Source organism: Chionomys nivalis, chromosome 4 (genome assembly GCF_950005125.1).
Source record: "Chionomys nivalis chromosome 4, mChiNiv1.1, whole genome shotgun sequence".
Taxonomy (NCBI): Eukaryota; Metazoa; Chordata; class Mammalia; order Rodentia; family Cricetidae; genus Chionomys; species Chionomys nivalis.
The window spans coordinates 84,916,922-84,931,895 of record NC_080089.1 but is presented as its reverse complement, the minus strand read 5'-3'; the positions used below and the strand labels follow the sequence as shown (position 1 = coordinate 84,931,895).

Below are 14,974 nucleotides of genomic sequence, written 5' to 3'. Positions count from 1 at the left end.
ATGTGGGCACACCCTGCCTGGCACCCAACTTGCAGGAGGAAGGCGGGTGTTTAGCATAATCGACACCGCACATGTAAACAGTCTAGACCCAGAGATCAGTTAGTCATTATTAGCTCTCATTAAAGACAGCTTTTGATCATGGAAATCACTCCACCGAGGAGGAGGCTCACAGACCTCCACTCTAACAGGGCTTTTCAGATAGCAGTCTCAGACCTGGGCAAGTCCACACTAAAATGTGATCCTTACGACTGATGTGAGATAAAAGAATTTAAAATTCTGCTTTTGCTCACTAATAGAAAATTTCTTTTTCACCCAACTGGATACAGTCATCGCTAGGCAAAACTACAGTCCTTTTCTAAGCCTGTGAGTCCTGGTGTCTCAAATACTGTAATATATAAGCTGAATATAAAGATTAAATTCTTTTTCTTTTCTTTTACCTATTTGTAGATCTTGGAATTTCTGGTACCACAACAAAAAAGTAAGTAGTTTTTTTGTTTGTTTGTTTGTTTGTTTGGGGGGGGATTATCTGCTTTCCAAACTATTAAAAAACATTTCGCTCACTTGGGTATGTTATTTCCCAGTCTTACATTAGGTAATTTCAGTTGTTTTTCGTTTCAATTTACATTCTTGTTGTTAGTCTATTGAAATCTCCAAATTATTGCTCTGCTTTGAGAAAGAGTGATGTGTTTCAGACCAGGATTGCCACTGTTGTTACATCTGGAAATGTTTTGGGATGGAGTTTTGAGTTTTTTGCATGTTTGTTTTTATGAGACAGGGTTTCTCTGTGTAGCTTAGAGTAGCTTTGAGTTTGAGATTCAGCCCTATATTTCTGGCTAATGTTAATTTTCGTAACTGGTTCATAAAACTGATAAACAGTATATCCTTTTCTCGGCTATATTTTGTCATCAAAACTGAGGCGCGTGTTAGAGCTGCACAGTGACCGCCGAGCAGGATAGAGGTGTGGTACGGCTGCGTGAAGCCCTCTCTTGAACGCCGTCATCAGTGCATTTGAAATCCAAGAAGTTACAGGGTTGGAGGGATGACTCAGCAGTCACGAGCACAGAATGCTCTAACAGATCTGAGTTCTGCTCCCAGCACAAATGACAGATGGGTCACACAATTCCTTGTCACCCCAACTCCAGAGAATCTAACACCTCTGGCCTCCTAGATCCCTGCACACGTGTGCATACCCACACACAGAAATGTACACATACACATAATTAAAAAGACAAAAATAAATTCAAGAAGATATGTGTCCAGATTGATGGCATACTGTTTAAAGTTTTTATTATGAATGAAGAAGTCAGTTGAATTTTTTGGCATCATTTTCTGTTGTAAGTGACATGAAGTTCCTGCTGCCACTGAATTGAAAACACACATTTGTTTTATTTTAAATGCTTTTGTACTGTCTTAGATACAATACGGTAATAATCCTCTGTAAATTTTAATCTATACTCACATCACCACCAGGTTCCAACAGACCACTTCTAAACCCAAGTAAAAGCATTCAGGAAGCCACATGCCATTTTTCCCTCTGAACTTTGTGTTTTGTTTGTTTTTCACACTTGCCCTTTAGGGGAGATCTCCAGTGGAATGCTGGGGAGAAGAAGTTGACTGGTGGAGCCAACTGGCAACCGAAGGTCACCCCAGCTACATGGTCAGCAGGCGTCCCACCGGTACGTAAGTGATGCCAGGGGGGTATGTGCAGTTTACCAATTTTCAAGTCTACAGAACAAGGATGTTCTGCTTAATTTGACTATTAACATTGTATGCCTAGTTCACATTGAAAGGATATAAGCAAGATGCAGAATTCAATGAAATGCAAATCTCTGGACTTTGCATGTAATGATTACAGCCTACACTTAAATACCTTGTGGTTGCAGTAGCCTTAATAGTAGTATTTATGGCCGGGTGGTGGTGGCGCACGCCTTTAATCCCAGCACTTGGGAGGCAGAGGCAGGCGGATCTCTGTGAGTTCGAGACCAGCCTGGTCTACAGAGCTAGTTCCAGGACAGGCTCCAAAGCCACAGAGAAACCCTGTCTCAAAAAACCAAAAAAAAAAAAAAAAAAAAAAGGTAATAGTAGTATTTATGTTTCTGGTTTATCTATAAAATTACAGAAATGATTTTCCAGCTCATTCCCTGTCATGGATACCATTTTATTATATTTTCTGACAAAATCTCCTGGTAGTCGAAATAAGAAATGAACACATTTTTTTTTCCTGTCAGAAAGGATGAAGTATGCTTACTAGTTTTATGTCAGCCTGACATAAACTAATGTCTTTTTAAAAGAGAAAATCTCAGTTGACAAGTTGACAAAATGTCCTCACCAGATTGGTTTGTGGTACGTTTTCTTGGTTGATGATTTCTATGGGAAAGGCCCAGCTTACTGTGGGCAGTGCCACTTCTGGGCTAGGGGTCCTAAATTGTATGAGAAAGCAGGCTGAGCAAGCCATGAGGAACAAGCCATGAGGAACAAGCCATGAGGAGCAAGCCAATAAGTACTCCTCCATGGCCTCTACCTCAGTTGCTGCTTCCAGGTTCCTCCTGCCCTGACTTCACTTCAGGATGGGCTCTAAGCTGTGGGCTGTAATAAACCCTTTTCTCTCCAAGTTGCTTTTTGTCATGGTATTTAATCATAGCAGTAGAAATCTAACTAAGACAAGTTGTTTTCTATTGTGTGATACTTTATTTTGAGATCAAATTTTTTCATCACACCAATTTTACACCTGAAACCAGATCATCATCCTTTCCATAAGGTTTAAAAGATATTCATTTCTATATTTCAAATTGCCATGTCTTCAATTTTTTTTAGCAAAACTAGGAAAGGCACTTTTCCCAAGCCCACCTATAGTTTTCCTCCCTTGGGCACACCCCTGCCTGTCTATGTCTGTCTGTTGCTCTAGTGTCTAACCCTCTGCTGCATGTTGGAGAATAGAATGGTGGGAAGAGTTGGTTCACTGGGCTCCAATTCTTTCACAGTGAGAGTGGGCTAGGCAGAGGGAGGTTTGAGCAACTACAAGCCCATGAATCTGAACAGCACCACAAAAGTGAACCTCAAACCGTTGTTATGGTGCCGGTCATCTTTTAAAATCTAGACGTGGAGTTTGAGGATGCTTTGTTATATCCACATACACAATCTTGAAATGCACACATTTTAAAATTCTAGCCTAGCAGATTAAAACCATGTTATGTTGTTTCTTTCTTAATTTGTTCCATGTGGTTCTGTGGGCACGCGTGTGCAGCAGGGCACGGTTCCTCCAACAAGCTCAGTTCCTCCGGGTGCCGGGGCCCCAGCTGTTGGGCAGCCTGGAACAGGATTTGGAATGGTGAGTGATGACCTGTGTCAAAAACCTGTCGTTGACATGCCTGACTGGTGCCCCACGTTGGGCGCCAAAATGTAACGGCGTAAACAAATGCAGACAGATTGTAAAAATATATACAGCTTTAATGAGGAAATAGACTTACAGAACCACCGTTCCTGCGTTCCCGCGGGGACCAGGAAAGCAGAAGCAAGCACTGCGAGCATGCTCGCCAGATTTATAGGTAAACATTAGCCCGAGGCGAACACGCCCCCTAAGGGGCGGGACTTATCCCTACACCTGACATTCTTCCACATGCTCAAACAAACAGGTACTCCTTCAGGAAATACAGTTAAGGAATCTATGACTTAAATCATCTGCTTTGGGCCTCAACCAGCCTGGCCAGGGAGTGGGGAAGCAATTACAATGTGTATGAATATATTAACATAAAATTATAGCACATTGTTATATAATTTTGAAGATGATATTTACTACATATTTTAGTTCAGTCATCAAACACAACCCTTTCTCAACTGGATCTTTTCACTCTGCATATCCATCTTCAGCACGTTGGGGCCATCCTGCGTGAGGAAGTTAGCTCTTGTCTACTCAAGAACTAATCCAGCAGAAGGTGAATACACAGCTTCTGAGTGGAACCAGGATGCTGCATGGCCAGCCAGACTTGTACACACAGCTCAGGGTCCTTTCCTTATCTGACAGCCTCAACACCTGGAGTTCAGGGTCACATAATAAAACATAGTTCCTACCTGTGTGGTTTTCTCAACAGTATTCCAAAGCATGTTAAAGGTGTGCATGTCTGGTTTTGCACTCATGGATTTCAGACCTGCTCTGAGAGTCTTCGATCCTTTGCAGCCTCCTGCGGGGACAGGCATGACCATGATGCCTCAGCAACCGGTCATGTTCGCACAGCCCATGATGAGACCACCCTTTGGAGCCGCAGCTGTGCCCGGCACACAGGTCAGTCCCCAGCACCCTCCATTTAGCCCTTTTCTTATTATGTTAACAAACATAAACTGCTGTTTGTTAGTGGTGTGACGAAGAGGCCAGAGGAACAGCCCCACTCTCCACCCTCAGTAACCTGAGGAGCTCTCAGGCCAGGAGCTCTCTGGGGTTCCTGGCTTGAAAAAAAAATAGTCTTTCAAGACTAGCCAGTGTGAAGCAGAATTGGTGGTTAATAAAGACTGAACAGGAAGGTTAACGAAAATTGCTCAGAAAGAAAGACACAGCTCAGAGAGTGGTTGTAGACTTCTCTAAGTGACTGTCACGTTTCCTTGTCAGGTATTTGGTTTGGGTGGGTTGAAGACATGGTCTTGAAAGAGTGCCAAGGGCCTTAAGAGAGATCACTGGGTGGTTCTTATCATGTGACAGGCGCACAGTGGATAAGTTAGTCTAGATCACAGGGATGCCAGAAGGTAGGGCGCCTTACTGTAAACAGTATTAACATTTCTGTTTGAGATTCCCCAGGGTAGTTCTTGGAAAACCCTACCCAAGGTTCTTAGATGTGGCCCATTGTTATTTCAACATAAAATATCCTATATAGAGGGATTGTTATTTCTAGGTTAGCCTTCACAGCAAATGTTTGTTGGGCTGAAATTCTTGCTTCAATCAGACTCCAGGGTGAGGGGCTCCTTTCCTGCCTCGTGGTCCTATCATATTCTCTGTCTCTCTATCCTGCCTCCCTCGGTGTGGCTGTTAAAGGTGTTCTTACCTAATGGCTCTCATAGCTGTTGCTTCAGGAGTGAAGGGGCATGGAAGCAGTGTGGGGTGTGGAGACAGTGACTAAGAACTAACCATTCCGGGGCCCTTCTCTTTTTCCTCTACTTAATCAGAATGGCTCCTTTAGGGTACCTGATACCTGTGTCCCAGTGATGAGTTTAGGTTGGGGTTGGGTTTTTTCTTTTCTTGTTTTTTTTTGTTTGTTTTGTTTTTTGTTTTTGTGTTTTTTCAGATGATTTCATACAGCCCAGGCTGATCTCAAATTCACTGTGTAGCCAAGACTGGCCTTACGTCCCAGCTGCTGGGATTACAGATGCTTTACCACCACATCTAGCAGAGTGTGGAGTCACAGTTGTCCACGCTGCAAGATCTACCCTGAATTCTCTCAGCAGCAGCACTGAGTTCCCAAACTGCAGAGTCGCCATAAAAATCGCTTCTCTTTTAACTCCGGCTCCACGTTTGGGAATCCCCAGGGCCACCCTCGCTTCTGATGGGCTGTATATAAAACTAAGGTTCTCTATGACCTCACTCTGCTTAGATTTACCATAGTGACTCACAGAACTGAGGAAAGTACAAGATTTATGGTTATAGCTTTATTGACGTGAAAGGATACAAATTAGGTGCAGCTAGAGGAGAAGAGGTGATAGGGACATCTGGGAGCGGTCCAAGCCTGGGACCGCTCCTAGCATCTGTGCGTGACAAGATTGACAACTGCGGGAGATAACTCTGGCTTCAGTACCACATTATTGAGGCTTTGCTGCACTGTAACGATTGGTTGAATTATTACCTATGAGTTGAACTCGTTCTCCAGTCCCTCCCCGTTCTGGAGGCCATACTTGCTATTATGTGGCCCAAAGACTCACCAGCATAATAACTGATTAGCCTTTCTGGTATAGCCTCCATCTGCTCTCAGTCATCTCAGCATACATCTGGAAGGGCCTATGAGTCCCCCTGTTAGTATAAACTCTCAGGGTTGTTCTAGTTTGCTTCCTATTGCTATGAGAAGCAACATGACCAAAAACAAATTGTGGGGGAAGGGTTTATTTCAGCTTACAGTTTAAGGTCCATTGTAAAGAGTTAGGGCAGGAGTTCAAGGCAGTCGCCTAGAGACAAGACAAAGACCATGGTGGGATGCTGCTTCTACACGGCTTATACCCTCCAGGACCACCTGTCTAGGGATGGCACCACCCACAGTGGCCTAGGCCTTCCCATATCAGTCATTACAGGAAAATGCCCCATAAGCTCGCCTACCAATTTGATGGAGGCATTTTCTTAGCTGAGGTTCCCTCTTCTCAGAGGACTCCAGCTACATAGAGGGGACTTCCAGGAGCAACTCTGAATAACAAAGTCACGCCTGTCCCTTAGGATATCACTGGGGTTTAGAGTTTATCAGGTAGATTCCCCAGTGAAGGGAAAACCTGGTTTTAGTGAGGCCAAATTCCCTACTTTACCAGCCGCGTACAGAAAGGCAAAAGGCATTACGCCATGTCAGAGCTTTGCTGCTAATAATAGCCACGCTGGAAGTTGTTCTGTCTTGGTTCTTCTTCTCACTTGTTAGTAATATAAAGAGACATGTGTCTCTGAGCAGCTGGCCTGGGCAGAGTGGGAACCCAAAATTATAACTTCAGTAGCAACTTGCTGAGCAAACTAAACCAAATGGCTCCAGTTGAATTAAATGATGTCAGTAAACAGCTTCCCTCCTGTGGCATTTTAAATGTAACAAATGGATGTTTACGTTGTCTTTTCTATAGGACACTTACTTAGAACTTTTAAACATTATTTTCAGTATGTGAAAGCCTTAGAAATGAGTTAATATAAATATAATTTTGTCACATAAGGCAATTATTTTTCTTGTATAGTACCATCAGTTATTACTTGATTTGAAGAATGAAAATGAAAAACATGTAGCATGAAATAATTTAATAATTGATGTTATAGTAAGCCCTGGAATAGCATGCAATATCTATGTAATATTTATTTACTTAAGCTTTTCCTTTTTTTAGTCCTCACCATATGGCCCTAGCTGGCCTAGGTGTTAACTGTATAGATAGACTGCCTTACAGAGGTCTGCCTCTGCCTCCCAAGTGCTAGTATCAAAGGTGTGCACCACCATACCTGGCCTAATATTTGAATTCTATTTCCTCTATCAAAATAAAGCATAGATGGCCAATAGAATAACCCAACCTGCATTTATAACTTTCCTATAGAAAACTGTTTTATTGCCAATGTCCAGGCCATCTATTAGTTAGTTGTCATAATATCTCACATGCTGTGGATTAAGCCTTCAGTTTCTGCCAAGCAGTTTCAAGCTTTAACACTGATTTTCCCTGACATCCTGTGAAATGTGACATCCGTTTTAGAGATGAGACTGGCAGACACTACAGTTAGTAGATTAGACATGGGGACAGATTCAGCATCCCGGCCTCTGGAGCTGCCCTTCCCGAACCACACACAGCTACCCCACCCCACAGTCCCAGACTTCAGGAACTTCTGTCGTCTTGAGATGAATTGGCTTCAAAACAGAGATGTCGACCATTGCTCCAGACAGGCTGCCTGCAAACGTTTTAAGGCGTTTCCCTGCCAGTCTAGAAAGTAGGGCCCCCAGAAGATTCTTCTGCAGTCAGTAACTACAGTATTGGATATACACACAAGATAAGATCTATGGTCCTTTGCTGCAAGATTAGATGGGCTGGATTGGGGCTAGGAAATGACTTGTTTATCTGATACACACACTGCCCCACAGCTGTGTTTCATTTAAAATAATTTCTATGAAGCACCGACATAGTTAATAAAGCAATTTCTTACCATACTGTCTGCAAACTTATGTCTCAGTACCCCTGCAACTCACTCTTCCTATAAGAAAGACTAAGTAACCCTTTTCTTAATAGTTGATGTCACTAACCACTCAAGGTAAGAATGCTTACTGCACTCTCTCTCCCTCTCGTGTGTGTGTGTGTGTGTGTTTTACTGTATATTCTTATATCTTCCTAACTTAAACTGTTCTCCTATAGTCCCCATATTTCACCTTGGCTGAATCTGATGTCAAAGAATTTCAGAAAAATCCAAAAACCATTCCTAGTGCGTTTTTCCGCTCCAAAGTTAAGCACAGCCCAGATGACGTAGAATGAAGCAGCTGTATTAACTTTTAGCCACCTGTTCTTCTGTGTGTTTGTTTTCTCTGGTATATGTTCTGCCTAATGCTTACCTGTCTCTCTTGTGCTTTCTGTTTCTGCTCTTTGGGGCTGGCTTCTTCCCCTTTAGCTTTCTCCAAGCCCTACACCTGCCACTCAGAGTCCCAAGAAACCTCCAGCAAAGGACCCATTAGCGGATCTTAACATCAAGGATTTCTTGTAAACAATTTAAGGTATCTGATATTGAGCTTTTCCTGTGAGCTTGTTATAGTGAGCTTTGTGCAGTGCTTAACTATTCTAGGTATGAGGTTGTAGATAATGGAGGGATGGATGGATGGATGGATGGATGACTGGGTTGGTAGATAGATATATTTAAATGTTTAGAGCTTTAAAGTTGACATCAAAACCTGTTCTTATCAGTGAACTTTTAAAATCATCATTTGTTAAACTATGAGGGAGAAAAACTTATCTTGAAAAGCACAAAAATTGGGAGTCAGAGGCAGGAGGATCTCTGTGAGTTCGAGACCAGCCTGGTCTACAAGAGCTAGTTCCAGGACAGGCTCCAAAACCACAGAGAAACCCTGTCTCGGAAAAAAAAAAAAAGAAAAGAAAGAAAGAAAAGCACAAAAATTGTACTGATGAGGAAGAAGTCTCCCAGCTGCTAAGTTAACTAGGAGATACCACTGTATCTATCCCATAATAACTAGACTTCATGGGGTGCCAGCATTTATAATAATGAATTTGGAAGATATTTTAAAATATATTTGGCTACATAACCACATCTTTTCTTTATCCTTATTTTTCATGTTAAGGTAAAGCTTGGATTCTTACCCTTTGCATTTACTCAAGCTGAATTTTAAAAATCTGGCAATTTTGTCTTCTGTTTCATAAATTTAATTTACCAAATAGTTCACAGTGAACATGAGGGAGGAACTGGATGGAAGGGAATGCCTACTTTCAGCCCCGGCACCTAACACAGTAGCTGCTTGCAGCTGTGCTCAATATTACTTTACATATTCACTCAATATTTTCCACATCAGGTTTGCTGTTTTATAACTGAAAGAACTGGTCTTGAGCATGAAATGATTTTTTTAAGGTCTGGCCAAAAGAACAGTAAGAATGTGGGAGCGTTGAAGCACAGTGCAGTGTGGTTTCTATCATATATCCACTTCCCACATTTATTAACTCCTGACATTTTTTGTATGTGTGGGTTAACAGTAGCCAGGCATGGTGACCAAAGCCTGTGACTCTAACACACTAGAGGCTGAGGCAGGAGGATTGACAATTCGAGGCCAACCTAGGCCACATAATAATCTGTTTTAAGTGAAATTGTTGATAAACCATTTTAATGCCTTGACATCTCAGTCAGATTTTTTTTTCTTGTGGCCATCCTGTCTGTTCCTCTCGGATCACCAAAGTAGACACATAAGACACCACCTCTCCCAGGAGCTTGTTTCTGGAATAGCAAGGAGGCTGCTGAGAGAAGTCTCTCATTTAGGAGCTCTTGCTCTCAACGCAGACTAGAAGCCTTGATAAGTGTCAGACAGTCTCGTCCCTAAGATACACACCCCAAGCAGACAAGCATTTTATGAAGAAGAGATAGATGCCTTCTGACCCTCGAGAGGATTTCCCAAGAGAAAAAGTGAGTGGACGGAGTAAGCAGAGGTGGCAGAGAAGGCACAGGCCCCTGAGGCTGGCCTTCCCTTTCCAGTCCACACTGGTCCAACTCCTACGTGGCTCACTGATGAACATAGAAGATAATGGCAGTCGCAGCCATCCCACCTTTTCTGTCACCACCTATATTTACAGAGTAGCTCTTAGTGGTTGAGACTGAGTGTCTCGTGACCAAGATCGCTAGTGTCAAAGTTTTAAAGTTTAATTGATAAAATTTTTCTCTAAACTGGAACTGTACATAGAATTGTTTAAGTTTCCTGAGTGGATTTTAAAGCTTATCTTGAAAACTTTGGAAAACCGTAAATGTGAGTTTGTTCATCCTGAACCCATTGATGTACAGATGCTTTGAACTATGAAGGGAAATTGTCAGGGAGGTCATATGTTTGAGGGGTTTTGTCAGTGTGTTTCCTAATTCAAGTATTTTTTTTTCTTTACAGCTGCAATTTTTGTGACTGAATAGGAAAAATAACGTGAGTTTGGAGACTTCAAATAAGATTGATGCTCGGAGTTCCACAGTGAGCCGCCAGTACCAAACCCAGTGCTGACTGTAACTTCTCTTCCAGACACACAGCACAGCTGTGACCGTGAACATTAGGAATGTGACTACCTTAGCTGTTATCCCTACTCTCGAACTCGTAGCGTATTTGGGTTGTTTGTGTGTTGTACGATGTAAACAATGAATGGATGTTTCCAATGCCTTTAGTGCTTTTCTGGACGTTGCCCATGGACGGATGATGCAGCTGTTGTGTGGTGAGCCATTTGGAAAGATGTGTCTGTGTTTTTGAAGGTTTCAGTGTATATATCTATAACTTTTGGACAAACCCTCAAGTCCTCCCACGAACTCTCTTCTCTTCTGTACCTCGTTACCAACGTCATGTGATAACTATCAGCTAGTGAGGAAAATGCTCTAATATGCGAAACCTTTTTCAGTGTGAAGTACATTTTTCCAATCACAGAAACTTCAGCTGTTGTGAGAAATGTTTATTTTTGTGCACTGTATATGTTAAGAAATTTTATTTTAAAAAAATAGGAAGTTTAATGTCCATAATGAAACTTCTCCTTGATGAAGCTATCTTATTGAGAATGAGAAAAAAAAATCCTATGAGACGTCCATATTTATCACTGCTATATTAAGATATATATTTTAATTATATTTGCAGGTTTTGCATCTAAATTGACCTATTTATTCATTTTTGATCAAAGGCACTGACAAGTGGAGTCTTTCTATTGTGTCTGTGGAAATGCAGTTAGATTTGTGCTGTTTATGTGACTATGAATGTGCCCCAAGAGACACCTGTAATTTAAAAGATAACTGCAGATATTTTTCCTTCACTGTGCATCTGTTCAGTTAGTGTTTCTTTGTGTGTTCTATAGACTAGTGTTTATCCATCCTTTGATTGAGCTCAAAGTGACTTCTGTTGTACCTCTGTGATAGGATTGACACCACTTCAGCGAATTGTATCTTTTAATGTACATACTGTATCCTTTGGTTTTTAGTTTGTTGTCAGACTGTCTGTGTTGATGGCTTGGCTGAAGATTTTGATGTGTGCACAAGGTCACTGTTGATCAGTGTTGTTTAGTGGCTTGGCAGCTCTTTGTAAAAGCATATTGGGTTGGAAAGGCATTTGCCTATTTTTCAAATTACTTAATAGATGTATGGTACCCTTTAAAGTGGTTGTATCTGAATTTACTGTGGGGATAACATACACTGTAATGGGGGGAAATTACCTAAAATCAATTTCAAAATGGCTTTTCTTTGTATTTTGGTTTAAAAACCCAGTGCATGTCTGCCCTCTGAGATGCAATAAACACCTTGAACAAAGAAAATACAAACATAATCTTTCAATCTGTTGTTACTTTTTAATGACATGTAGCACACGCAAATATTGAGAGGTCTAGAGAGATGGCTCAGAGGCTAAGAGTGTCTACTGATCTTGCAGAGGACCAGAGTTTTGCTCCCAGAACCCACTTGGGTGGCTTATAACTTCTTGTAACTCTTGCTCCAGGGAGAGCCAATGGCTCTGGGGTTTGTGTGCACATCCACTCATGTGCACATACGCCCACCCAGCACACACACATACATATACAAAATTAAAAATAAATATCTTTTTTTAAAGTTTTATTAGTTTAAATGTTTGAGATAAGAAAATTTATCCATGGCAATATAGTTTCATTTTACAATAAAATTAAGCAAATCAATTTTAATGAACTGTCATTAAACTAGAAACTGGGGACTCCATCATGCCTGGCAGATAATTTAAATTCTAAATTACAAAACATGTTTACTTTGAGGTGAACTTTCTTTTAAAACATCCAAATGAAGTTTTTTTAACGTGTGAGAGTATCATGGAACTTGACGAATAAAATAACTTGAGTCCCCGTTTGTACATATACCCTTGAATATGTATACTTTTAATTACACAAAACCTACCCTGACCTGTTGTAATAAAACTGGGTGACTGTGCCTACAGCTAGGATGCTATAGCATCCCCAAAATGTAGTCTAGAATTGGAACCATAGTGTAGCTTGATATGGGAGGTAATGTATGCTGTGAATATGTTTTGTTGACATTGGTTAATAAAGAAGCTGCTTTTGGCCAATGGCTTAACAGAGTAGAGCCAGGCTGAAAGAGATATAGAGAGAGAGTAGGCAGAGTCAGAGAGAAGCCATGTTGCCCCACCAGAGACAGATGCCTCTGCTGGAGCCTTCTGAAACTTTGCCAGTAGGCCACGACCTCGTGGTAATGCACAGATTAATGGAGATGGGTTAATTTAAGATATAATAGTTAGCCAGAAGTACACTTAAGATAATGGACAAACAGTATTGCGAATAATATAGTGTGTGTGTTTATTGTGGGACTGGGCAGGACAGAAACCTCCGCCAACAGCTTAATAATAAAGCACTCAATATGGCCAAGGCCCTGGGTTTGATCCTCAGCATCACACACAGAAACACCCAATCTCAGGTAGGAGACTATTGTACAACTAGTTTCCTTTCATTACCTCAGATTTATATCTTAAGAACATACTCCCAGAAATTAGAGTCAGATCATGTCAGTGACTTTTAAAAAATACATGTTATTTATTGATGGATATGACATAATATGTATGTATGTATAAATATACCATGTGCATGCCTACTTCCATGAAGACAAGAAGAGCGCGTTAGATCTCTTGGAACTGGAGTCACCGATGGTTGTGAGCCACCGTGTGAATGCTGGGAGCTGAACCTGGGTCCTCTGCAAGAGCAGCAAGTACTCTTAACTGCAGAGCCGTCTCTCCAGTTCCCTTGGGTGATATTTTTTATAGATCACATTTTAATCACATTATTTAGTTGTCATAATAAAATTACCTTTTAGATTTTATGTGTGCTTTTCCCCCCTTGACTGTCCCTTGTGGTAGAAATTTTTATTAGGCAAACTCTAAGAGGGTCCTAGATCTTGGTTATACAGAGACTCTTGATGTCCTTGTGAGCAAATGGTCTTATAGATGAGGTCCTGCGTGAGATCTTCTGGGTATTGAAGACTCAAATCATTTGAGATACTTTACAGAACATCTCTAGTTTATCCATGGTGCTAGGTGGAAGACTCACATTGTTCCGTATTTTTGAAGCAATGCGTTTTGTTACACTTAGTTAATTAATTGCCTACAGCTTTAAAGAAATGCCTGCTTATGGGGGCTGGAGAGGTGACTTAGTGATTAAGAGCACTCACTGCACTTGCCCAAGTCCCTGCTTTGGTTCCCAGCACACATATGGCAGCTCATATTTTTGCTCCATTTCCAGGGAATCCAGTGCCCTCTTCTGGCCTCTGGGCGTGCCTGAACATGGTGCACATAAATTGATACAAGTACACACATGCATTGTGTGTGAGTGTGTGTGCGTGTGCATATATGTACGTGTGCATTTGTTAAATACGGTGTATGTGGCAGCCTTCTTCATCCCAGCACATGGTTCAGACCCCCCTGTGGGTGCAGCCTTGTGGAGAAAGGGAGGCCTATGCTGTCTGGTGTTTCAGTGAGACCTCAGTTATCCCAAGCTCAACTATGGTACTTGATCTTCAACGTTCCTTTCCTTATCTAACACGCAGTCTTAATTTTCCAGTGTAAAATATTGTGTAATTGATTTTCAGAGTAGGGGCTTTCAAATTCTTTAATCTCAGGACCCTTTGGACTTGGAAAACTTACTGAGGACCTTTAAAAGCTCTTGTTTAGGTGAACTGTGTATTTTACTGTATAGAGAAGAAAGCTGAGAAATTTTAATTTTCCCCCTTATTTCATTTTACGGAAGAAATTTTAAAACATTCCAGACCAATAATGTTTTGTGGAAAGTTAGAATTTCTACAGAGAAATTTAAAAGAGCAGTGGTGTTCTGCAATTTTAACACACCTCTTTTTTTTAATTTATTTTTTGATTTTATAATTACATCATTTTCCCTTCCTTTTACTCCCCCAACCTTCCCATATGCCAGTCCTTTCTCTTTCAAATTCATGGGCTCTTTTTTTCATTGATTATTATTGCATGCATATATGTATATGTACATACACACATATTCCTAAGTATAACCTGCTGAGTCTATATGATGTTACTTGTATGTCCATTTTAGGGACTAACGGTTTGGTATTGGTTAACTAGTTGTAGAGTGCTCTTCCCTGGGGAAGACTGTTTCTCAGGCTCTCAACACTCCGTAGTGGCTGCAGTTCTTAGTCATATGCCTCTTTAGATTAGACTTTTAGCAGGAGGTAGCTACGCCCCCATTTCCACTGCTGCACTCCATCTGTTACAATGGGGTGTGTCCAGAAGTTAGCTGGAAAAGTTCACTACGTGACACTGGGAGAAAATGCATGTAGTATAAGAGAAAAGACACACAGTAGATTATAGAAATAGTGTTGAGCCGGGCGGTAGTGGCGCACGCCTTTAATCCCAGCACTCGGGAGCAGAGGCAGGCGGATCTCTGTGAGTTCGAGACCAGCCTGGTCTACAAGAGCTAGTTCCAGGACTGGCTCCAAAACCACAGAGAAACCCTGTCTTGAAAAAGCAAAATAAATAAATAAATAAATAAATAAATAAATAAATAAATAAATAAATAAATAGAAATAGAAATAGTGTTGATCTGACAGGCCCCTGCAAGAGTC

At 41.3% G+C, this 14,974-nt stretch overlaps 1 protein-coding gene across 8 annotated transcripts in view; it reads left to right on the top strand.

The window, feature by feature from the left end:
- The window catches only part of Snap91 (synaptosome associated protein 91), a 114,333-nt gene extending 102,639 nt beyond the window's left edge, over nucleotides 1-11,694 (top strand). For 6 of the 8 annotated variants that reach the window (XM_057768817.1, XM_057768815.1, XM_057768822.1 and 3 more), the window contains 6 exons: nucleotides 448-478; nucleotides 1,577-1,676; nucleotides 3,245-3,328; nucleotides 4,175-4,279; nucleotides 8,300-8,402; nucleotides 10,281-11,693. In XM_057768817.1, coding sequence (XP_057624800.1) covers nucleotides 448-478; nucleotides 1,577-1,676; nucleotides 3,245-3,328; nucleotides 4,175-4,279; nucleotides 8,300-8,392 — 413 coding nt within the window. In that variant the 3' untranslated portion in view covers nucleotides 8,393-8,402; nucleotides 10,281-11,693. Of the gene's footprint in view, nucleotides 1-447; nucleotides 479-1,576; nucleotides 1,677-3,244; nucleotides 3,329-4,174; nucleotides 4,280-8,299; nucleotides 8,403-10,280 lie in introns of all 8 variants that reach the window. The other 2 variants (XM_057768818.1, XM_057768821.1) reach the window with 2 other exon arrangements.
- Nucleotides 11,695-14,974: the final 3,280 nt, after the last annotated feature.